Here is a 25,341-nt window from a genome sequence, read left to right as displayed (position 1 = left end):
AAATTAAGAGATATACAAAATAAACCAAAGATTCACTTTTTACTCTAAGATATGTCCTGAGTAAAAGTCTGAATCCACACAGTCTTGACTCGATGATCGCTGGAGGTCCCTTCCAACCCTTACAATTCTGTGATTCTTTGAATGTCCAGCTACTTTACGTGGCTTTGTGTACCACCTATAGAAGAAGGAAAGTTATTACCTCCAGTTGGAGGATCACGTTACTAACTTTTCTGCTCTTCTCTTGTGGAGTGGAGCACTTGCTACCAGATCCATAGCTTCACAAATCAACCTGGCAAGTCCCAAAGAAAGCCATCATCATTTGACAAGCCAACCAACAATAAAACTGCTGGGACTCAGGCAGGTTGAAGGACATGTTCTGAACAGCTATGGTAGTGTGCTGGCCTTCAAGTGGCTGTTTACTCCCAAAAGCCAGGATTCCACCCTCCACTAATATATCCATACCCTGGCACTGAAGTGAAGCATACTCCTCCATTTCCTAAGCTACTCACTCAGACTTCGTAACTGGCTTTGACATTTACTACACAATGATTTTCCTAGGAGACTGGAACAAAAAGGCAGAGGTTACGAGAAAGCTGCTAAGGTATGCAGGGAGGAAATTAGGAAGGCAAAAGCCCAACGTGTACGAAGATTGGCCATTGCAGTAAAAGAGAATAAGAAATCCTTATACAAACGTATAAGTGGTAAAAGAAGAACCAAGGAAAATGTTCATCCTTTACTTGATGCAGCAGGGAATGTGACCACTGAGGGTGAGAAGGCTGAGGTCCTCAATGCCTTCTTCACATCTGCCTTTAATAGGCAGATCAGTTATCCTAGGACACTTTATGCCCTGATCAGGAAGTCTGGGATGCTATGCATAATACAGCCCCAGTTATTCAGGTGGAGACAGCGAGAGAGCTCCTCCTCCACCTGGTCTGTCATGAGACCATGGGACCAGATGGGCTCCACTCTTGGGTGCTGAAGGAGCTGGTGCGGATGACTGCTGAGCCACTCACTTCCATCTACCAGCACTCCTGGTTATCTGGAGAGGTCCCAGAGGACTGGAGGCTTGCTAATGTGCCTCCCACCTACAAGAAGTGCCACAAGGAGAATCTGGGCAACGACAGGCCCATCAGCCTGACCTCAACACTGGGAAAGTTATGGAACAAATCATCTTGGGTGAGATCACATGGCATCTGCGTGGCATCCAGGGGATCAGACCCAGACAGCACGGGTTCATGAAAGGCAGGTCGTGCTTGACCAACCTCATCTCCTTCTATAGCTGGGTGACAAGACAGGTAAATGAGGGTAAGGCTGTTGATGCAGTCTACCTAGACTTCAGCAAAGCCTTTGAAAGCCTTTGTCTCTCACAGCATTCTCCTGGGGAAATTGGCTGCCCATGGCCTGGACAGGTACACCCTTCTTTGGGTAAGGAACTGGCTAGAGGGCCATGCCCAGCAGACAGGGAGAAATGGAGTTAAGTCCAGCTGGCAATCTGTTACAAGTGGTGTCCCCCAGGGGTCAGTAATGGGACCCATATTGTTTAATATCTTCATTGACCACCTAGATGAGGGGATTGAGTGTACCCTCAGTAAGTTTGCAGATGACACCAAGCTGGGAGGTGGTATTGAGCTGCCTGAGGGTATGGAGTCCCTCCAGAGGGATCTGGATAGGCTGAATTTGCTGGGCTGAGGTAAATGGGATGAGGTTCAACAAGGCCAAGTGCCGGGTCCTGCCACAATAACCCCATGCAGAGCTACAGGCTTGGGGCTGAGTGGCTGGATGACTGTGAAGAAGAAAGGGACCTGGGGGTGTTGGTCAACTGGGCTGAACGTAAGCCAGCAGTGTGCCCAGGTGGCCAAGAGGGCCAACGGCATCCTGGCCTGTTTAAATAGTGGCTAGCAGGAGCAGAGAGGTAATCACCACCCTGTACTTTGCTCTGATGAGACCGCACCTTGAGTACTGTGTCCAGTTTTGAGCTCCTCACTAGGAGAAAGACATTAATGCCCTGGAACACATTCAGAGAAGGGCAATGAAACTAGTGAAGAGTTTGGAGCACAAGTCTTATGAGAAGCAGCTGAGGGAGCTCAGATTGTTTAGTCTGGAGAAGAGGAGGCTCAGGGGAGACCTCACTGCACTCTACAACTTCCTGAAGGGAGGCTGTGATGAGGAGGGGCTTGGTCTCCTCTCCCAGGCAACAAACAGGACCTGAGGAAACAGCCACAAGTTGTATCAGATGAGGTTTAGATTAGACATAAGGAAAAACTTTTTCTCTCAGAGAGAGTGGTCTCAGAGACACCGGAATGGCTGCCCAGGGAGGTGGTGGAGTCACTGTCCCTGGCAGTGTTCAAGAGGCATCTGGATGAGGAGCTACGAGATCTGGTTTAGTGGCTTGTGGCAGCAACAGTGATGGGAGGATGGTTGGACTGGATGATCTTGTAAGTCCTTTCCCATATTGTGATTCTATGATTCTATAGGCACGTCTATTTTCCCAGTACCATGTAACCAAAGTGAGAAGTTGACTCATGAAGCTTGGTATTTTACCCAAATCTATCTTCATTCAAAACAAGTAGCAAGACAGGCCTTTCTTAGCAATACACCCATTCTAACACAAGCAATGTGAAGCTTAATGGGGAAGCTTACCATTTGAATCAACAGAAGACCTTCTGGACAGGTGAACATGCAGCTCCTTTTGAAACCGTGGTGAGACAGTCGGTCTCTTCTCAGGCCTGAAATTGAAAAGAAAATTGCTTTAAATCACTTTCTTGACTTTGAAGAGCATTCTATTTGCTTATAAGACATGCATGTGAAATGGTATGTATTCCACAAACGTCTAACTGGTTCTCTACATAAGAGCAAACTCCCGTTGTCCTGACAAGGAAGACACCTTGGCTAGCAACAGCAAGGCAAACCAACAGCTAGTTTCCAGTGTGACTTAACTAAGCTGATCACAGAGAGGAACAAAACACTCAGTAGGAAGACATTCGCAAAAACAGATAACGTAGGCCCAATAGCACAGATTAAGCTCATTCATTACATTTGATATATTCCCCTCATGACTTGGTCTTTTGGCCAGTGTCTCAGACTTGCTGTTGAACATGAACATGTCCATCTTCTTGACTGTTACATCTCCTGAACGTCTTCAGCTTCAGAAGTCAGGAACACTTAAAAAATACACAGTATGCCCCTATCACCAGTTGGTCTTTATTAGTCCTATCCCTAATTCTAAACAAGCTCTCAATCTGTTTCTGTTCCCTGGGAGCACACTCAGAATGAGCTCCTGACAGCAAAGAGGTCACAACAGCAGGTACTGCATCACTTACACTGCAAGCAAGAGGGAGCAAGAGTTCAAAGATCAAGACCAAGCACCTTCCAAAGGCATTTATGCAAGGAAGAATTGCAGTGGAGCACAGGTAGCAGCAAATGCACTAAAATAGCTCTCCACAGAAGCATGGCAAATTGCTGCAAATCCCAGGAAGCTTCAGGCTAGAGCACCAGCTGTACATGCACTAAGCAGGCTCTGCAGATAGTCCCTTCCCATGGGGCACATGTGGACAACAGCCACCTGTAGAGTCCACAGACAACTCTGGAAGAAATCACCAGACACAGAAACATCAAAGGAGACTTTCCAAGCTCCGCCCGAGATCTTTGAAGATAGTACAGCCATCAAGTACTATGCTGAAGCTAGCAACAATAGCAAGAGGAAGCCAAGGCTAGCATGTTATAAAGGTAATCTTAAGTGTCTTCAAGCTGACCTTTAATCAGAGCACAATCACAAAGCAGAAAAGGTCTCTTAACATTCACTCCTTTCTAATCACATAACCATTAAGGTTGGAAAAGACCACTACTAAGATCTTCTAACCCAACCGCTCGCCCACCACCAATACTGCCTTCCCAAGATCTAACAAAATCGAGTATCCGTCACTTTCTTTCCGTCCTCATGAAATGACAAGCCTGCTCCTCTACCATGCATAGGATATCACCTCAACCAAATCCTACAGTATTAGTGGATGGGACAGCCACTGTCAAGTGCAGCATTTTCTATAGCAGAAGAAGACAGACCAGCAGCTCAAGGACAAGCACATTTGTGAAACAGAAGTGGGATAAGACTCTTCAATACTTCATTTGCAACATAAAAACAAGAAGATAAACCATGTCCTCTTGTACACCACAGTCCACACCCTCACACAAACTGGTAGCAGTGTCTGCTTCAAAGGTGTTTGTGCCTGGCCATGTAGGCCCTAAAGGACAGAATTCCTCTCTCTTTCAACCCTCTCTCCATATGTTTATTCATTAGCAATGAGAACTCCAGACTGAACAGACACCTGAGAAAACAGTCCCATAAGTTATTTACATGGTTAACAGAGACTCTGGGAGTGACTGCTGCCTCATAACAGAAATCAGTTGTGTTCCAGCCCAGTGGTGTCCCATCACACCACTGCTGCACTTCAGGTGACACGGATGACCCAAGTGCAGGGATAACTATCAAGTACTGCTGCAAGGATTCAGTTCTTTGTGCAAAGAAGTGAAGGACAGTCCAGAACCAAGCATGCCTGGCACAGAGGCAAACAGTCACAAGGTCAACATGCTACTTCCCAGCATGCAGATACAGAAAATTCAACTGCTTGCAAGGCCTCATGCACTCTAGTTGCTGAGAAGTGCTTCCAGCAAGAGGCCTCCCAGCCATGCTACCAATAAGACAAGACAGCAGCACAGCCCAACACAAACACACGATTAGACATGCTGTCCTGCCAAGCACCCATGCATAGCTGAAAGGCAGGCTTCTTCAGAGGCACATTTCTTCAGAGAGGAGGGAATGCATGCTTTTCCATGCCTAAGCCCCTTACCTTAGTAAGGCCCACGCCGTCCTACTCCGTACTGTCCCAGGGCCAAAGACCAATCCCAGGAGCGGGGCTGGTTGTCAGCCACCAGCAAACACTGTCTGCTGATTGAGGCAAGGGGGACACCAAGCACCTCCATCTGCTTTCATTTGTGTCACTGTTTTCCAACTTCAGTGTCTCCTACAGTATGATTTACAGGTGAAGTCCTTCTCACTTTGTGGACTTGCAGGTCCATGGCAACATATTGGCATGGACTTAGACTGATATCTGATTGCTGTTACGTGACAACAGCACCAGCAAGGTGACCTGAGATGGCAGCAGGAAACAACCTGCCAGAATCACAGCTACCTTTAACATCTCTCCCACATCATCTAGGCATGACAGAGTGGGAAGGAGCTCCTTTTCACCCACAACCAAGCAGCAGCAAACCCCTGAGAGGCATGGCCAGAAAAATCTCACAGCAAAACACCATAGGACTGCTGCTCCTGCCATGTACATTTGCCCCACAGTAACAGGCCTGCACCTGCTTCCCAAGACACCAGGATGATATGAGGGCACTGCTCTTTGCCACACTAATCATAGCCTTGGGCCCTCAAGCAGTCCATAGCAGCTGAACTTAGCCAATACTTGGCTGATGCTGACAGCCCTGTGAACCACAGGGCACTGCAGCACAGTGTGGCTGAGGCTGAGCACGGCCACCATGAGTAGCAACACGTACTTGCTCTGCACCATCAGCTGACAGCCTGGGGCAGAGGTAAACACCCCACAAAGAGAAATGATGGCCCAGCAGCTCTATAAGCCACCTGGATTAGAGATGCTCACACACAAGGGCTGAAAAGCAGCACAGAGTGCTAACCCAGCAAAACGGCACCTCCAGCCTCATCCCAGCTTGGCCCAACACATCCGGGCAGCTGCTGGCTCATGTGCACCATAAAAAGCACAGAAATGCTAACGCTGCAAGGGCTGAGGTAGGCAGAGGGCAAAAAGGAGCCTGCTGCAGGAAAACAATCATCAGCACTCAGCATCAGCATCCCCTGCACACAAATCTTTGATTCCCATATTCCCACAGTCCAGAAAATCCTTGGACACAGAAGCATACAAACACCATCTCATGTCCCCGCATCTCCCACTGCATGCACTGACCTGTTGACAAGCGTGACATGTCTCTGCATGGGGATCTCTCTGGGCAACCCCCTCCCAGGGGATGCAGGTGGGGCAGACCAGGCACTCTCCACGGTAGGATTTGTTGTGCTGCCCAGTGCACCTCTGCCTCTCGGCGTGCGAGGGACGGTTTTCTTGTTGCCTTCTTCCACTGTGTTCAGTGACGTGGGCCGCCTCAAAGTTCCTTCCGGCTTTCCTAAAGAGTTTCCAGATGTGGCCATCAGAAATGCCCTCCTCTGCTCCATGCAAGCTCTCCTTACAGGCAACAGCTAAGACATACAAACAGGTTGCACTGCAGTACAAGCAGAACTAGAGATCCTGAACTTGGCCACTTTGGGACAGATGTCCAGAGCTGGACATTAGAGCTGGGTTTCTTCAGCTCATCAGCAGGCAAACCTGGGCAGCAGCTTTGCTGGGGCACCAGGGCACTCAGAATGGGGACTACAGAAACATCCGCAGCTGGTGCTGCCCAGGCTGCTCCTCATCATGGGGGCACAGTTCACCTCTGTCACCCCTCCAAGGGCTAGCTTATCCCTTAAAATCAAGCAGGCTTACCACCAGTGTACTCACACATCTCAGATATTTCTCTCACAAAAGCACAGACAAATGGAAACAAAGGCAAGTGTCTTTCCAAAGCATTTCTGTTTCAAGAATGTGTGAAAGAAAGCCTCTCTCACAGACAGTGGCTTGTAAGCACTGATACTGCTGTCAGCATCACACCCCATTATTTGGAACCTTCCAGTGAGAACATACATCTCCCTGCTTTCAGCAGCACACCTTAAAGCAAGGACTTTCACTTCTAAATATGCACAAGTCTTTAGTGAAAGCAGGCCTTATGAGGCTGCCTGGGGCTTACCTACTGGTGTGACTGGAGATGTATTCTTCAGTCTCATCTGGCAGTTCACTTGCTTTCCTGTTTTCTTCTTCAAACTGCTCTGTCTGGCTACAAGCTGAGCAATGTGCCTGGTCTCAGCACAAGCAACAGCATGGCAAGTCACCTGTTTAGGGCAGGAAAGGGACAGGAGTAGAAACAGGCATTGAGGTCCAAGCTCATCCACAGTCATAAAAAGACTGACAGCGATTTCCACTTCCTGTAATCAATAGCTCACAGAGGCCAGCACAGGGTGATGTCAAGAAGAGGTTTCCAGGATTAGCTTACTCCATGAGTGTCCAACCTTCTGCCTTGCCTGGGCTGCACTGAGTGAGCAGGAATTGTCCTGGGCTGCATACACAAAGGTTGCTCCAAAACTAATGCTTCCTATATATTTCTATGAAAACTATAACCCACACAAAGAACACAATAACACTGTTCAAGAGAGCAAAATCTCATCTACAGAACACCGTTTTTCAACATAGGCAACACCACCACCTACACATTTTTGCCAACAATGAACAAGAACTTGCATGCTGTGCTCCATATGCTCTGCCATCCCATACACCAGTCAGACTGCCCCTTTGTTGCCATCTGTTGCACAGCAAGAACACGGAATGGAATATTGACAGGAAAGTTCAACCTCTGCTACTGTCCCAGCAACACTTGCCCCTGACACTGCAAAATAGCAGGCATTACTTCTGAAGCATTCCTCAAAATATATAATACAGTTCACTGGTTGATGGCCAGTCTTAACAGCGAATAACAAGGCACAGAAGGTCTCCTTCGTGTCCACTAAGATTAGGTGCCAATTCCAAATCTTCTGCAGGTTCAAGTTTTCTCTAGTCATCGTTTGCCTGACACACCTGTAGAAACATTTCCTCTTGTCCCTCATATCCCTCACCAGATTCAACTCAACACAGCTAACCATAACCCTGCATGGACAGTGTCTCTACATTCCTTCCAGCTCACACAGTTCTGTTCCTGACTCTTGTAAGATTCTGTTAGCAGCAGAATTAAGATCCAGAGTTCCCAGTTTACTCATGCATGTCCCCTGCAGCATTCGTTTCATGTTCTGTATGTCAGGATGGACTCTTATTGCTCCAATGGGTGTATTAAATATAGTGTATCTGAGCTTGAGGAGGCACTACAAGGCAACCAGGGGAACAGTGAAGTAAGCTTGCAAAGCAGTTATTTGCTGCAGTCTTTACTAAGAGGCCTTCACTGTAGCACCAAGATACATAACAGTGGATTTCTGCCTGGAATTCTTGCTTCTTCCAGCCACCACTTAGGAATGGACTGTTGTTATTTTTTTTCCCTTGCTCCTCCAGTTCCAGCTCTCCCTTTTAGCCATGAAACAAGGGGTAGTTTAATAGCATAGCTCTTCACACCTGCATGCTAGAACACGAGGTTTTCAGTACCTCCCTGTGTACTGTGGAACATTCCTAAGCTGAAAGATTAAGCTGGACTCCAGCACATAAGGGACAACTCCATCACAATGTGCATTAACAGACTGCACGATGAACCAGCTCTGTGCGGCTTTCTGCTAAGCCTTTGTGCATTTCAAATCTGCAAGTCATCAGCTCCTACCAACTGTGTTCCTTTATAATGACCGCAGTGTAGCTTTATTATGAGATCACGCTCTGTAACACTACTGCACACAGAGTGACTTTTGTTACTAATTCTGCTGTAAAGGTGTCAGGCTCACTTTCTATAGCTGCTCAGGAGCCGCCTGTTCTTGTAGAACTTGCCCACCCTTTACTTCCAAAAGACTTGCTGAAATAAGACAACAATTAGGTCCTACAGTGGGCTTTGGTAGAGCAGGTCCTACCCCAGCTTTGTGGAAAGATGAATCTGAAATCCTTAATGCTTCACCTTTTCAGAGGCATCTGCATGACAACCTGTGCTCTATGCTCTGAGCAGGGCCTTCATAAAGCTGCTGTGACAAGCAGCACAGCCAACTGCAGATTCTTGCAAATGTCTAAGGAAGGCATCATTTGCTTCATCTACTACATCTTCCTGATCACCAAGGCTACAAGAGAACCCATGCACTGGTCTGCCCAGAGCTCCCAACAAAGAAACTCTTGCTAGTTCATCATCCTTCCCACAGCAGAGCTCTGTTCACCCCCATCACTCTCAGACAGGAGAGGCTTATGCTAACTCCCTTTCACCATCCCAGACTTCCTAACAGCCCGTGCCCAACCATGGCAGCAGCCAGTTGCACCAGCTACCACAACGCGTCTCCATGACCCCAATGTGACCACAGTCCTGCTAATGAGCACAGAGCTCACGCTGTGCCCCATGTTACCTGCCCAGATAGGACACAACTGCACACATCACCCTCTGCTCAGTGCCTTCCCAGGTCACTTTCTAGATAGTTGCAGAAGGGTCACACAACAGCAATATGAGCTCTGTCTTCATGAGCCTCTTCCGCCCCAGATCTTTGCTTCCCTTTAGCTGCTTCAGTCATACAAAGCATAGTCAGCATGACAAAATCAAAATGATTTTTGCTGAACTACCTCCAGCCCTGTTTAGTAGCCCCTCCCTCTTTCTACCTCCTATAGCTACATTTCAATTTTTCCTTACACCTGCCTCAGAGAAGTGAATGTCTCCAGCACGACTCAAGTGTCCACAAGGCTCTCAGGACACACTGCATTAGAGGATAAGCAAGGCTCTCAAGGGAAAGGGAGGATAACAGATTATATCCTGCAAGGCCCAAGTTAGAAACAGATGGCTATCTGCCGAAGCCACCGTGAGAAAGCTTTAAGTTGCCACATCACAATCCCAGAGGCATATGAATTCGTGTTTGTTGATATAGCTGTAGTTAACACAGCATTGGAGCAAGCAAAAGAGAACCTCTGACTTAGTTACCCACTGTAAAAAGGCAAATTCTAACAGTTGCAAAAAGGAAAACCTTTGCTTAAACAAAAGCCACATTTCCAGGGAAACCAAAACCAAAAGAATTCCACAACATCTCTCCACACACTTAACATATAACCATGAAGACCTAATTCTGAGCTCCCAGATGCCACCTCAACCCAGCCCAGTAAGGCCATTATCACCACCTCCCCAGATCTGGTATGACAGCCACGCTTCCTGCCAAACGTCAGTGTTTACCTGGTAAGAGAAGCAAACCAGCAGATTTGCAACCAGGAGCTCCACACTCATATAAGATCTACAGTTTCAGCAAGCTGCTTCCAAACAAGCAACCCACTGGGTGATGCAGACTATAGCAGCAAAGCCAAGGAATAAGGGAAAACCCTTCCATCACCACACACTTTACAGTGCTTTCCTCAAATAATCCATGACAAGGGCTGAGGTACAATTATGAACTTTCATACTTCACAAACATGAAAGCCATTTCCAGCCTGCTGCAATTCTCTTGATTATCACAGATTCTTACCTCTCCTGTTTCATTTCTCTCGATCCTGACCACTTCAGGGATGCTTGCCACGTAGGCTTCCAACGTGGTATACCCTAGGTGTCTGTAGGGAATCCATTCACCAGTTAGCGATCTGTATTCATCCTGAAGCTCTGACAGGGGTATGCCATGTTTACTGGAATGAAGAACAGACCGCAGTGCTTTTGCAACCAGGTCAGGCTCCTGCATCTTCACCTATAATGCCTATATCACAAAAGAAAAAAGAAATTTAATATTCACAGACTAATGGCAACAGCTTTTATTTATTTATTTATTTATACTCAGCCTCCCCCCTAAATGAACAAGGATTTAACAGCTCTGGGGCCCACAGGGCAGTATGAGCACCATGGTGGTCACAGTGCAGCATGGCCAAACTGAGCAAAATGGCAGCTACCTCTCATAACATGGCAGCTGTGCCAAAAGCAGCCTCCCACCAAACCAAGGCTTGCTGTCTCCCACCAAAACAAGGCCCAGCCACTGCTGCTCAGCCACCCAGCCCAGCAGTGCATAGGAAGAAAAGTTCTAGGTACAGACCTGAGGGCAGCACACACAGGCCTGAAGTCCGGCCAGCACATTCAGTGAACTAACTCCACCTCCCCTTCTCCAGGCAGCAACATAAAACTGTATCCAAGAGGAAGCAACCCAGCAAATCAAACCCTATTGCATGCCTTAAAGACAGTACTGCACAGATGGAAGCAATGTGGGCCCTCACTACAAGAAAGACAGAGGTCCTGGACTGTGTACAAAGAAGAGAAACAAAGCTGGTGAGGGGCTAGAACAGAAGTCCCATAGGGTCCATCTGAGAGAGGTAGGGGTTGTTCTCCCATGGAACTAGCAACAGGTGACGGTCTCAAGTTGCACCAGGGGAGGTTCAATTTGGATATCAGGAAAAATGTAATCTCAGAAGGATTGGTGAGGCACCAGGATGGACTGCACAGGGAGACGGGGGAGTCACTGTCCCTACAAGTGTTGTAGAAACATTCACAGATAGTACTAAGGAACATGGTTTAGTGGGAAAATATCGGTGGTAAACAGACAGTTGGATGATACTGGAGACCTTTTCCAACCTTGGCTATTCTATGATTCTATCCTATGATACAATAGTGAAGATGCACTTTGGGAAAGACCTTTTTCCCTTTTTTTTTTTTTTTTTGGAGGAGAAGTCACCCTGAGCACTACACCAAGCTGAATAGGAACAGGAATGCCAATCCTTAGCATTTCTCAGTCTGCACAGATGCATTAACAGCATCCTGCCTTGGTGCACCCCAAGCACATGATGGCCCAGCTCAGCTGCTCAGCAAGAAAGAAGCAGCATAGAGTCTGACACTGCCTGGGCTCCTTGAGCCTTTACTTAATGCACACCCAGCGTCTTACTGACCTCAGCTGGCCACTGCTCACATGTGCTTGTATTTACACACCCATACACCCACACAGCACAACTGCGTACTTAAACGGGCTCACTTACACAGTGAAGCTAAATGTACTGTATAAAAACAAGTCAGCAGAAAGGGACAGATTAGTCCCAGGTTGCCAGTTTCAGCCCTGAAGGCGGAACTCCCCATGTCCTGCAGCAGGGCAGGCTGCAGTCATACACACAGCAGTAACCCAATGCTGACACAAAACACACACACCTCCCGGAGGCTGACACAGCACTGGGGGCTCCTTTACTCCCTCATTTAAACAACACACTCAGATTCTGGCTTTCTCAGCGTGCCTTTTGCAAGCTTCCCTTCTCGCACTAAACTTACTGCATTCACAGCTGCGCAGGAAGAGTTACACCTGGGCAAAGGTAAGAAGGAAGAACAGACAGTGCCTGGGGACAGCTGCAGAGGGCTGGCTCAACCAGAGGAAAGTCCAACAAGGAGTGGCGCGGGGTGAGGATGGCTCCAGGCTGCGGGAACACGGCGGAGCCGAACCGAACCGCACACAGCACCGCACACAGCGCGAGGAGCGGGCATGAAGGAGCCGTGCAGCTGCTCAGGGGTCGGTACGAAGACGAGCTGCGCTGCCCCTGCAGCAGAAAAGCGGCAATACGCCGATCCCACAGAGCTCCCAGTCCCCACACAAACTTCCGAGGGTTCCCCGTAACCACCCAGAACCGACGCTCCGGGCCGAGCGCTCCCCAAGGCACGCACCCGTCGCTACCTGCAGAATTGCTCTACACCTCGAAGCAGCTTCCCGCTGCCGGGCACGCCCTACCCGTCCAGCCCGGGAGGGCCAGAGCCCCGCGAGGCTCAACCGCTTCTTCACGTACACCGCCCTCCTAACGGCCCTGCCCCGCAGCCGGGACGAGCCTCAAACTCCGCCCCGAGAGCATGCGCGGCGATCCTCCCTCACGGCCGCGGGGCTGTGGGCGGGGCCGCCATCTTGGGGCTGTGGTGGAGGCGGGGCCGCCATCTTGGGGCTGAGGTGGAGGCGGGGCCGCCATCTTGGGGCTGTGGTGGAGGCGGGGCCGCCATCTTGGGGCTGTGGTGGAGGCGGGGCCGCCATCTTGGGGCTGAGGTGGAGGCGGGGCCGCCATCTTGGGGCTGTGGTGGAGGCGGGGCCGCCATCTTGGGGCTGTGGTGGAGGCGGGGCGCTGGGCGGGTTCGAGGCTCGGTTTGAGTGCGTTCGCCTTCCTTGTGTGGTTATTTTTGCCGCTCGGAGGCGCAGCTTCTCTTGGAATCAAATCCTTTCTGATGTTTTGGTGTCCACCCCGATGTTCTCCCAGGCCCCTTGACAGCAGCATCTAACAGCATGCCCAGCATCTGCACCATCCAGACATCCCTGCAAACATTTGTGGCCATGCTTAGATGGGCAAGAAGATGTTCAGCAAATAGCTTATTTTCCTTCTGCTCCTAATTCTTTTCTGCAGACGCAGTTGAACTTCCCATACTGTGTCCTTGAGTACATACAACCAAATAGACTTAATAGAAAGTGCTAGTTGAGCTCGCAGTCTGTGAAACAGATCACATCCCACCAATAGCAGGAGGGAACTCTGGCATGTATAGAGATATTCATGAGGGATCTGGACAGGCTGATTGCTAGGTTAAGGCCAAGAGGGTGAGGTCCAACAAGACCAAGCGCCAGGTCCTGCACTTTGGTCACAACCCCAGGCAGCACTGCAGGCTTGGAGCAGAGTGACTGGCAACCTGCACAGATTAAAAGGATGTGGGGTTGTTAGTGGAGAACAGGCTGAAGATGAGCCAGCAGTGTGCCTAGACAGCCAAGAAGGCCAATGGCATCCTGGCTTTTACCAGAAGGAGTGCAGCCACCAGGAGCAGGGAGCAGAGGAGCATCCCTGTGTTGTGCTGGTTAGGCTGCTGTGAGTGCTGCAGGGAGTGTAAAGGTACCCTGAGGAGATCTCTGGTTGCAGCCGTTAGAATTGCATGTAGTCACCTTCTGAGCCCTTGCAGCGTTAGCATTTCTATGCTTTTTATGGTGCACATGAGCCATCAGCTGCCCGGATGTGTTGGGCCAAGCTGGGATGAGGCTGGAGGTGCCGTTTTGCTGGGTTAGCACTCTGTGCTGCTTTTCAGCCCTTGTGTGTGAGCATCTCTAATCCAGGCGGCTTATGGAGCTGCTGGGCCATCATTTCTCTTTGTGGGGTGTTTACCTCTGCCCCAGGCTGTCAGCTGACAGTGCAGAGCAAGTACGTATTGCTACTCATGGTGGCCGTGCTCAGCCTCAGCCACACTGTGCTGCAGTGCCCTGTGGCTCACAGGGCTGTCAGCATCAGCCAAGTATTGGCTAAGTTCAGCTGCCATGGACTGCTTGAGGGCCCAAGGCTATGATTAGTGTGGTAAAGAGCAGTGCCCTCATATCATCCTGGTGTCTTATGCTGTGTTGCTCTGACAGTATTTCAACCATTGGGCCCTTCAGGGTCTCCTGAAAGCTTTTTCTAATTTGCCATTGGGTTTTGCTATCTTCAGCTGGAAAGCAAGAGGGCAGCAATCTCCAATGTAACAGTGACAGTAGTTACCAAAATGGTAAAGCTGTTCCTAGCAGCAAGTGGATTTGCTTATATGCAAACAGAATCACCAGAATTTAGGTTTGTGCTTTGGTGCTGCAGTGACACTCCTTAGTTGTGTGCCAACACTCAGCATAAAACTTGGAACACAGTTGGCACATATCAATAAAGAACAGAAACCCACCTCGGCAGGCAGGTGTAACTGGGGCTTTGTGCAGGTTGCAGACAACCTATGAACAGAGATGCAGAAAACTGTCGCATTCTGGAAGCTCCTGTGCTAACTGTATACCTTAGTCTTATACGTATGACCTGGTAACATGTGTTGTTGTTTTTTTTTTCCATAGGGCACTTCATGTGCATCATGCTCTTAAACAAGGGGTGCAGTCATCTGGAGACCCAAATATTCACTTGTTTCCCAACTCTGGATTTTGGGGCTGCCTGGAGTCCCATCAGGAAGCTCCTCCCCCCATACCTCTTTCCTGCATTTCCTCATGTCCTTTACCAGTCAGAGTACTCTAGTTTAAAGCTGTGAATGTAAAGAAATGTATGTACAAACAACCAGGGCGGAACAGATGTTGTATTTTTCACAGACAAATTCTAGTTATAGATCTCTGGAACTTGTAAATAACACTTAGAATACACAATTTCAAATCAGTGCAAAATGTACAATCAGATTAAACACAAACATATTGCAAAATATATACAGAATTATTCTACGAATATAACCCGAGGACAAAGAGACATTTAAATATATGAGGAAAGCCCATCTTCTATAAATAACTTTCTTTTAAATCAATTAGTACATTAGATATCTGTAGACAAGTAAGCACAGCATAGTGATTTGCAAGGCAGACACTGAGAAACAAGTTACACTGATACAAACCAGTGCACAAGTAAAGGTGTGGTAATGCATTACTAGTTTGAGGCACACAATGTGGAAACAGTTTTTGAGCACTTGAATGCTAACACTTAGGCTTTATTTCTTTATTTTTACTTTTTTTTTTTTCCCAGAACTATTAGGTAAGTGCACAAAGAGTAAGCACTAGACAACAGCTGATCTGTTTGGTGGTCAGCCTACCCCATCTTGTTGGGCCAACCTGATTTGCTGCCAATGTATTAGAACATTCACAAGAGATGTTATTAGACACTTAGAAGTATCTTGATATTAAAATGGCATTCACTCGAAATCCACTTGGAGTTGGCCGATTTAAGTGACAAGAGGTGAAATACAGTTATTTAAGCAATAGCCAAGCCAGAGTCTGAGAAGAATTAACATGTCATGGGTGGTTTGAAAATAGGAGAGACACTGAAATCTCTAGCAAATGACAAACTCTGTGATGCTTTACATTCAAAGCAGAGATGCTCCTATTAGAACTTGCAGCTTCTCCAAGGTATTAGTTGCTACTATCTACAACATCGCTAAATCAGCTACCTCAAGGATTACTTCTTTTTGGCATGTTCAGAAAGCTAGAGTTATACAGCTATTGCTATGATACAGATCCCCACAGTTTTCATTTAAAGTAGCAGTGAAGGCATCATAAGCACCTAAAAGGAACACAATAAATACTCAGTAATTCAAGCACCTCTTGCTACCCACTTTGGCAAGATCAGCAGCACAAAGGAAGAGATGCCATGGCTAGGCAAGCTGCAACTGTCAACGCAGGGAAGGATCTGATTAGAGCCTTATTTCCTTTGGAAAGCGAAAGGACCAGTGTGTGACACATCCTTTGGACAGGGAGAGGCAGCTGTAAGGGCCAGACCATCAGCAGACCTGCTGCACCCTGCCGTCAGGCACCAGGGCAGGCTTTTAACTGAGCGATCTGTACTGCTACAGCTGGTGTTTACATTTGAAATTGCTGCCAGAAGGGAAACTGGGACGTGCACAATGTAAATGAAGCCACATCTTCTGAAATCAAGTTTTCTCCTAAGCAACACACTTGAGCCAGGGTGACATGTTAAATGGGAGCATTGCCAGGAGAGCTGAGAGGGGTAGCTACAGTAACACCACTGTCCTACTAAAAAGGCTTTGCTCTGTGATACATCTTTAATACATTTACTTCAGGGCTTTGGACCAACCTCTCTAATAACACGAGTCTGCTTATAAACACTGTGATAAATTATCTTCACAAAAAATAAAGCCAATATTTTGGAAAACAAGTTCAATACAACACTTGTAACGGTACAAAGTCTGTCTTACGAATCTACATCAGGAAAGTTATAACCACATGTAAATCTCTTTAAAGGGACATAGCAAGGAGTCTAAACCAAAAGGCAACTATTTCATTAGCTGTCACAGGAAGCTGAAACAGCGCTTCCAGGACGCAAAAAGGGTGCATGGCATCAACTGATGTGTGTGGGTTTACAATCAGTAGTCACTGTCCTGTAAACATCGAAGCTGCTGGACTGGCTGCAGGTTAAAATCAGTAAATCGCATTTATTTCACTGCATCCCGTAGATAAAATGGCTACACTGTTCAACAAAACAGCTAGCAGCAAAGGAACAGAGGCTCTGAGCTGGACCTCTCCTACAAGCCAAGGAAGTATCAAGTCAGAAAACGCCGACATTATAAATAAACCTTAACATCACTTGAAAAATCACTATAAAATCAGACTAACGAGCCTAAACCTTAGACTAGCAGCCAATTTGTAATTGTTTAAAAATACAAGTGAACTTTCAGTCAGATATAAATACATACTGCGATGTGGGGAAGATGCCATCTCTTGTTCCCAAGCGGAGCTCTCGAGAACAGAATCAGAGATGGAGACCAGGGAGCACTGTGGTCAGAGAAGCTCCTGAAGTTTTAAACAGTTGCATTCTACCAACTTGCGTTCACCATTACCTGAAAGTGCATCTTTAGATCTGCAGAATCATCCCCATATTTACAAAAAAGTACAAACACTGCCATGTTGCTACACCCTAGGCCTACCTAACTTGCCTATCAAACCCTAAGACTACCTGACCTCTTCCGCTAAGTGCAAAAAGTACATGAAGTGATACATGCACTGAAGAACACAAGGTCATGGGCTGAAAATGAGGCGGTGCTGCCCTGTGAATCCCTGCAGCTGCTGAACCTTTGCTGCACAGCAGTGAAATGGCTGGAGCAGAAGCTAACACAGAAATGGAAGAACAGCATAACCCCATTCCCATGCCCTCTGCACACACACAGCACCTGGCGCTCATGCCTCTGTCACCAGTTTCAGCATAAAGGTCAAGTCCAAAGGGCAGGACAGCAGTTTAGCCAGGGGGGAAGATGCACACTTACTGTCACTGTGGTACAAGAGAGGTATGGGGTGCAGACTGAAGGACTCTTGGCTGCTCTCTTGGTTTCAGTGCTAGGGTGTGGGCTGGTGGCTGTGCAACACATGGTATACCTGCTCACACACTGTACCCACTTCATTTAGTTTTGTTCCTTATTTATACTGGCTATATTTCAGCTTTGGCTTTTAAAACACTACATTTAAAACTTACTTGCTTTTTACTTATTTTAAAACACTTCATTAGCCACTGCCATTGACGTTAAACACACTAAAATGATTTAAATGCAAAAAAAAACCAACAACCAAACAAACATGAGGAGCTCAGATGGAACACATGCAGATACTGTACTCTGAAAACAGTTGTGCTTTGGTTCTATTGCTGTCATATCATATTTGGAACTACACATCCATTAGGAGTACATGCTGGTGGCCCAGCAGGAAAGCTGCCCTGCCTGCTGACCGCAAGGGTGAGAGAAAGGAGCACAAGTGAGTGCTGTCACAGTGCCGCAACACAGCAAAAGCTGCAAAACCATGCTACCATGGGACATAAGAAAAGACTGTATTAAGAATGTGTGTGTATGTATAAGCATGTATGTAAACACACACATACAAAGTGTTTTTGATAAAATACCCAATTTTCATATAAAAATCAATACAACGAAAGCATCAGCAATTTAAAGTACAAAAATCAAGTCTAAAATTCATGGGGGAAAAAAAACCATCAAATTTTCTGATGCAGTATCTACATCTCAGGGATAACCCTTCAAATTTTGTTCTCCTAAGTCAGGACAGAGGCAGTATACTTAACAGCAGATGTTAACCAACTGACCACTATCTTTCTTGTCTGCTACACCAGAACACTTGAAATGCACCATAGAATCATAGAATGGCCTGGGCTGAAAAGGACCACAATGATCATCTAGTTTCAACCTTCCTGCTATGTGCAGGGTCAGCAACCACCAGACCATGGCTTCAAGGACCTCTCTCTCATCATGCTAGGAAATCTTGGTAAGACACCAAGTGAGGAGTCAGGAGATGGCACCTCAGGAGACGCTAGAAGTACTGTGTGTGCTGGGCATGGTTGTGGGTGAGAGGACAGAACAGAGAGAGGATGAAGGATTGTGCCTGGACAGCAAAGCCTGAGCCTCCTCGCTGTCTATAGTTATGATTTCTGACTGTTCAGTATCTGTCTGGGCAACATGAGCCTCCTTCCCTTTGCTTTCCTTACTCAGCAAGCACTCAAACAGCACTCCTCTTTCCACTGAGTTCTCAGAACCATATATCTGCCCACTGTGATATTAACTGTACTTCTTCGTTATGCTTGGTGTAAAGGCTAAGTCAAGATGTTTCATATTAAGTGTAAAGAGTTAGCACCTCTCTTCAAGGAAGTTTTACAGGCTATGGAAGAAAATAATAGGCCTTTTGAGATACCCAGTGTGATAAAAATGTAAAAAAAATAACCAAAACCCAAACAAATGTACGATCCCTTTGATATGCTGGCCTTACAGTACCTGAAACTTAACAGAGATGCCCAACAGTTTCTTCTCTTAAAATTTTTACAAGAGTTTTCCTATCTCAACTGCCCAGGAATCTATTTGCCTTCAAAACATACTAAGAATCATTTTAGGATGCAGAGAGACCATAAATGCCAAGTGTGTTTTTCTTAGGGTACATCTTCATTCCAGCTTGGCACTCATCTACTTAATCTATTCAAACAACATGTGGGAATCAGCTGATGGAAAAAAGAGGAAAGAGAAGGAAAGAAGAAAACCAAAAGCCTTTGTATGCATCAGCAGGATCCACCTGGGCAGCTGGACAAGGCTGTGTTTGTGTCACCTTGCTAACACAATGCTGCCCCCATTCAGCCCTGTTACAGAGATGGAAAATCCCCAAGGAAGGATATGTCACAGCATGGGGCTCTTCGATTAAAATACTCTGGCCCAGGAGTTTCATGTTATTTCAGATAACAGATACTAAGCAACAGGGAGAGACAGCCAGGCTCCTAGCAAGCCAAGAACACAAAACACTGTCAGTTACATGCTGCAGGATGATTGTGTCTAGAAAAACAGCCAGACAGGTTTATTTACTTGGGCTGAAGAAGACGGTCAGTACCAACAAGCTTAAAAGCTCGCATGTGTCTTCTGTAACAAAAAGCAAAGCTTTGCTCTCCATGTTTGTGTCAGCAATTGGAAAGACCATTCAGTCTTTCTTTCAGCTACCCCAAGGACAAAAAGCAGTTTCTTTGGCTTTCTTGACAATTACTAGCAGCAATGTGTTTAAGATTTCTTCTCTAACTTATGAGCTTGAAAGCAAAGCCTGAAGTACAACATGCTCCTGCTGCTCGGAATGCTGGTACCAGGATGCCACAGGAGCTCCAGTGGATCCTTCCTATTCAGGTTCTGAAGCAGAGACAATCCCATGTCTAGTGATAAGGAGATGAAGATCCAGAATCACAGAATCCAGACTGTCTCCTCCTGCACAGTGAACAGTGGATGAAGGGAAAGGTTTGGTCACTGTAGAACCGAAGTGGGACAAGACCAATGTGACTGTGGACATGGTCAGCAGGTATATGTAGTGCAGTACAGGACTAATGCACCTGCTCTGGTTCCAGCCTCTAGCAGGAAGCTATGAAAGAGCTGCTGGATCCCTGCAGTGGCAGCAGGCAGGTAGGCAAAGAGAGCTGATGCCAGTCTCATAGAGATGAGACAGAAGAGCACACACTCATCCCAGGGGGAAAGTAAAGTCACTGAGTCACTGGGTCCACAACTACCAACACCACAAAGTACTCAGAAAACTCTGGGTGAGTTTTCATGACAGGTATATTCCTACTGTCCTGAACCCTACAGAATGTTACATGCGCTCTACGGACTTCAGTACCTCCTAAATCTCCTGAGTGAAACTACTGTGTGTCTCACTTCAGCTCCGCTCTACTGCTGTGCTAATTCACTTCAGAGAACACTGTATGCTACTTGCTTTACGTTAATTAAGTACAAGTCTTGGAGCTTGCTTTTAAATAACAGCCCAACAAATAAGTGAGCGTGAGATAATACAAGAAAAGACAACAAGGAATGCCTGCTGTTAAAGATAATGCTCTTAGTGATAGAAAATAGTATAATGCAATACTGCCCCAAGTATCAAGTTCCTTTTCTACTCTGGAGTCGTAGCTGCTGAAATTCAAATATCTTTCAAACAGGCTTTGTTTTCAACTTAAACTGACAGTGTTCTCTAAAAGCTGTTTGCCCTTCATCCATTCTGTACAACTGCTGTTGAAATAAGCTGTCTGACATAGCAGGACTCAACTGTTTAGTACTTCCTTTCTTCCTAGTACAACAGGCTTTAGAGAAATCATCTCTCCTGTGTCCTGCATTTCCTCTCTTCTAAGGTAGTGCTGTCTCAGCTGTGTTATTTGGACTGATCCAAGGAGCTCTCAGCAGCTCATGTCTTCACCTTTTCTTGGTTTTAAGGTTACTGGAGGCATTAACTTAAAACAACAGTTTCATTTATGGAAAGATGCACTGAGTTTTTCTATGGAATAGTTTTCTAAAAGAAAAAGCAGAGAGGATGGGAAGAGTCTCTGTGAAAGCAGAAGCAGAAATCTTGGCATCTCATAATCTTTGTTTGGCCTCAGTGTCCATACACATAAAAAAACTGGGCAACGGTTTATGGAAGAGCAACCCAAAGAAAACATCTCAAACGAGGCAAGTGGTATTTAACAGTTACTTGTAACGGCGAGGCACTATCTCTGAAAGACTAAGTAGAACCCAGTACTATCAAAATGTAATGAAGGCACACTCATAAACAACGCTGCTTCACCAGTTATCTGCACTCAGTTTTACTGCACTATCTTGGCATCTACAGTAGTTGTGCTGCATCGCTTCTGAGCGCAGGTCTCCGTTTAGCGTCCCCCTTGGCATGCTTGACATGCTGTCCGCTCTCACCTCTCTCAGGCTTCCAGTTTTTTTTTTTTCTGCTTGGATTTTTTCAACATATGAACCTAAAATGCAAAGTTTTTAACGAAAATGAATGAGCATTCAAAAAATCTGGAGTAATCCATTAGCAGAACTAAGACAACTGATACATGAGTAAAGTGTTGGAACTGCAAATAATAAAATACAACACACAGCTGAGTGAAACACCTATCCTTACAAAGTGCTAGGATTAAATGCTGTTCATACAAACAGGCACATGCATATGTACACAATGTGTATAGATGTGCGTATGTGCATATATATACAAGTACAAGCAAATACTTACACACACATACAGACAACACTGACAGTCACTAGCCTTAAGGACAGAAATATTTCACACTGGAAGGCCAACTTAACTCTGCACTCTCCTCCTCCCCACCCCCAACCCTCAGGCTTAACATATTCCCAAATGTCTGAATTACGACCCTCCTTGTAACCCATTTTTTTTGTCTAAAAGTGCCTTCTTTATGGTAGCTCTATGTGGTCTCCAAGACTGCCCACAGCAATAAATTTCTGTGAATTAGAAAGGTTTCCTTAATGTTGCACATAAAATGCTTATTCTACAATTTCGATATGAAAATAAAAGTTAATGCTTAGGCAGTTTATGTTCTTTTTGTTCTGTATATATACACTGAGATATTAGGGATAAGCAGATGCTAACGAACTCAAAGCCTCTTTTTCTCAGGTCTCTCCTCCTCCAGTATTCAGTTTTCTCCTTTGCTGCTCAGATCTTCTCTCCACCATCATGGCCAGCAGACTCTTTTGTCCTCACTCACTGGAGTCCTAACACAGTCCTTACAAATACCATCAACTTCAGGGTAAGCAACACTGCCTGCAGATCTCAATAAGGGAAAAAACTGAGTTACTTGGCTGCAGTTCAGCCGCCACTTTCTTGAACACAATCCTCATCTGAGCCACTGGAGAAGGCTGTCGAACAACTCTCTTCAGATATGACGTACCCAACAATTACTACACTGTATTGACTGGCTCCTCTGAAGTAATCAGAACACAACCAATGAGCAACATAACAGAATAACATAACTGAAAGAACAAAGCCAGTTTTTCGACACAAGCTTACAGCCATTACCTTTGGTCCCGCAGCAGAAATAATAATCCGTCCTGGGGCTTGAATCCAGGGCTCTCCATCAACTTGAACTGGAATTGGCTTTAGGAGCGTTACACGAAAATATGAGCCCTGGGCTATGCGGATGCCTGAACGAAAACCGCTTTGGACTTGACCCTGTTTGGAAGTAAAAGCCAAGATTATCAATCACCCCAACAAGCAAGAAGCACAAATGTTAGATGCACTTGAACTGGGTGGACACAATTTTATTCTCACTGATATTTTAAGTTTCAAGTACAAGAACTGCTTAAGCGAAGTCAGCATAGGATGCCTTTACTGATGCAAAATTAGTTATTTAAGTTTACTTTACAGACAACTCAGTGTCTGCATGCTACTAGAGGCCAAATAACTTACACAGTGGAGTCATTTGGACTTTCCTGTTGGCAAAGGAGCACGCACTCAGAAAAGTCCTGTTTGCTCTTACCTCCCTCCTTCATAAAGTAGCAAGTGAATGTTCAGAACTCCTAACCAAGCACAGACTGCGATGCACGTGGAACAAGCTCACTGAAACGTGTTTCCTCTACTTGCAGCGGGGTGACAACCTACCATGTGAACAACGCCAGTCACACCAACAACTTCCAGCAGGCCATCGTCAATGCGTGGCTTCTCAAAGCGGTCATCACTGTCAGTGCCCCAGAGATCAGCTCCGGACCCCCAGCTGTGCAGAGAACACACACAGTGACCACCAAACCTGGGACCCCTGCTCTGCCAGGGTTCAAAAGCTCGGCACTCTGCTCCTCTCCAGAGGGAGGGAGACAGTCAAACTTTCCTGCACTAAGAGCAAGAAAAAAAAAAACATTACTAGAATGGGCCAGAAAAAAAACATTACTAGAATGCTGCTGAGACTCCTCAGGGACCACTGCAAGCCCTGAGCTTGGCAGTAACCAAAACTACCCTTTAACAATGACCTGCCAGTCCATGCAGTTTAACCACAGCGAAGATACTCAAACAGAAAGCACTACTGCCACATGTATTGGCAGGCACGTCTCCACAAAGGTTACTCTCATTTTTACCTGGGTATGTTAATAAAAATGAGTCCTTCTATGTTTGGTAGCTCCACCTCTCGCTGGTCAACTTGAAGCTTTATGTCCTTATGAAGGTTTCTGGTATGGCTTATCTTCTGCAGCCCAACTTTCACATAAACTCCTTTGTTGTGAAACCTAGGAGCAGACAAGCATCAGGTCAACACACACTAGTAACGTTCTCCAGCAGGTATGTTTAAAGACTCCTTCAAGTAAAAACCCTTTTGAGGTCTTCCAGCTTTACTACAGAGTAATGCTACTTTAATACATCTTTAATTAAGAGAGGAACTGTGCTGTGAAGGGCTGTGGAGACACATACAGAGACACAGAGAAATAATGTGTCTTAGAGAAGTAAACTTCTAGGCTGAAAAACTGTATTGCTGTTGCACTATTGCCTGGCTGTATTAAGGCTTAGGAATCCTTGTGGAACATTTTAAGCCATTTCATCCTGCACTGACAGAAGAATCAAAGCATAAAATTAAGGCACAAAACCTTTTTGAGTTTGGGCTTTACATATTGCTCATTCATTTAAACCAGGCTCAGCTGTGGAAACTGAAAACATGCTTCGTAGTGTTAATCGGTGACAGAGCTCTGCAGTATCTAATTTTGGAGTAAAAAAAAGATGAGGAAGATTTTATGGCATCCCTAGAGATGTCAAAATATTTGAAGAGTTACATAAACAAACGCTGGTCTTTTCTTCTATAATGGAAACATTGGGATACATAGCAACCTTAAAGAGCCTTGAAATAAAAAGCATGAATTTCCACTACTTGACCCTACTAGCACAGGGCTGTCACTGGAATCCAACCCGCAGAACATCCCCAACATTATGTCTGAGCTATGTTCATGTGGTGAAGACAGTCAGTTTAGCATGGAGCTTACTGTCCACTATTCAGACATAGACTGTTTAGTTCTTTCCAACTACGATACTGGGAATGATTCACTGCACATGTTATCAGTTTTAAGAAGTACTGAGATAAGGGTACCTGATGTAAGACCATTTAACACAAGCTTCCACTCCAGACAAGGCCAAGAGATGTGTCTATGCTACAACAGGCTTTGTCTAATTTGAATGCATTAATTACAAGTGAAACATAATATAGGTAAGAAACAAAATACTTCAAGTACCCGCAAGAAATAAGAACTTCAGTTACACCAAGAGAGAAGCCCTCAGAAACTATGACATAGAGCTGAAAGTGCAGGCACAGTTCTCAACTAATAGTAAAGACAATGCTATAGATCTCTGAGTCCATAGGACATGTTGGATATGGCATTCCACGGCACACAGACTTTATCTGTGCTCAATGGCTTCAAGGTCTGTGTTGCAACATAAAGCTCACACTGCAGCCACTGCTGTGAGTGACACTGGGGATGAGGGAGGAGGGCAGGGCTTTCAGTGCAGGGCTCAGAGCCCGTGAGCCTCAGCGTACGCTCAGCTGCAACACTCGCACCATTATGTCACCCCAGAATTATTTGGAATGCTCTGGAGTGCAGATACTGAGGCAACATACAGCCTTTCAGATTTGCAAAAAAACCACAACCCAAACCACCAAAGCACTGTTTTTCCCACACGCTCCCCCAGGCGTCCACATATGCACGCTGAAGGTCTGCAAGAACTATATCAACTCACTGCACACAGCACTGCAGATGCAGCACACCATGCAATGCTCAAGGTGAGAGAGATTAAAAGCACACGGAGAAATAAAGACCAAAGCATAACTCTTAAAC

General features: G+C 46.1%; 2 protein-coding genes across 9 annotated transcripts in view; both read right to left on the bottom strand.

Moving 5' to 3' along the window:
- Positions 1-12,600, bottom strand: part of TDRD7 (tudor domain containing 7) — a 28,158-nt gene extending 15,558 nt beyond the window's left edge. For 3 of the 8 annotated variants that reach the window (XR_014939069.1, XM_015849959.2, XM_085527925.1), the window contains exons 1-5: positions 12,427-12,600; positions 10,274-10,495; positions 6,856-6,997; positions 5,982-6,195; positions 2,641-2,726 (exon numbers count right to left, since the gene is read on the bottom strand). Coding sequence is in view for 6 of the 8 variants with exons in the window: in XM_015849959.2 (XP_015705445.2) it covers positions 2,641-2,726; positions 5,982-6,195; positions 6,856-6,997; positions 10,274-10,480 (649 nt within the window). In the remaining 2 variants the exon portion in view is untranslated. Of the gene's footprint in view, positions 1-2,640; positions 2,727-4,844; positions 5,019-5,981; positions 6,196-6,855; positions 6,998-10,273; positions 10,496-12,039; positions 12,058-12,426 lie in introns of those variants that run through there. The other 5 variants (XM_015849960.2, XM_085527926.1, XM_085527924.1 and 2 more) reach the window with 4 other exon arrangements.
- An 8,417-nt stretch (positions 12,601-21,017) lies between these two features.
- DGKQ (diacylglycerol kinase theta) overlaps positions 21,018-25,341 on the bottom strand; it is a 53,311-nt gene continuing 48,987 nt past the window's right edge. Inside the window, 5 exon segments of the mRNA XM_085527923.1 lie at positions 21,018-21,461; positions 21,464-21,491; positions 22,556-22,708; positions 23,138-23,249; positions 23,605-23,751. Of these exon segments, the coding sequence (XP_085384049.1) occupies positions 21,307-21,461; positions 21,464-21,491; positions 22,556-22,708; positions 23,138-23,249; positions 23,605-23,751 (595 nt within the window). The 3' untranslated portion in view covers positions 21,018-21,306.

Source organism: Coturnix japonica, chromosome Z (assembly GCF_054131305.1).
Source record: "Coturnix japonica strain WE chromosome Z, WE-NBRP24, whole genome shotgun sequence".
Taxonomy (NCBI): Eukaryota; Metazoa; Chordata; class Aves; order Galliformes; family Phasianidae; genus Coturnix; species Coturnix japonica.
Note: the sequence above shows the minus strand (reverse complement) of the source record. Positions and strands in the feature narration are given on the sequence as shown.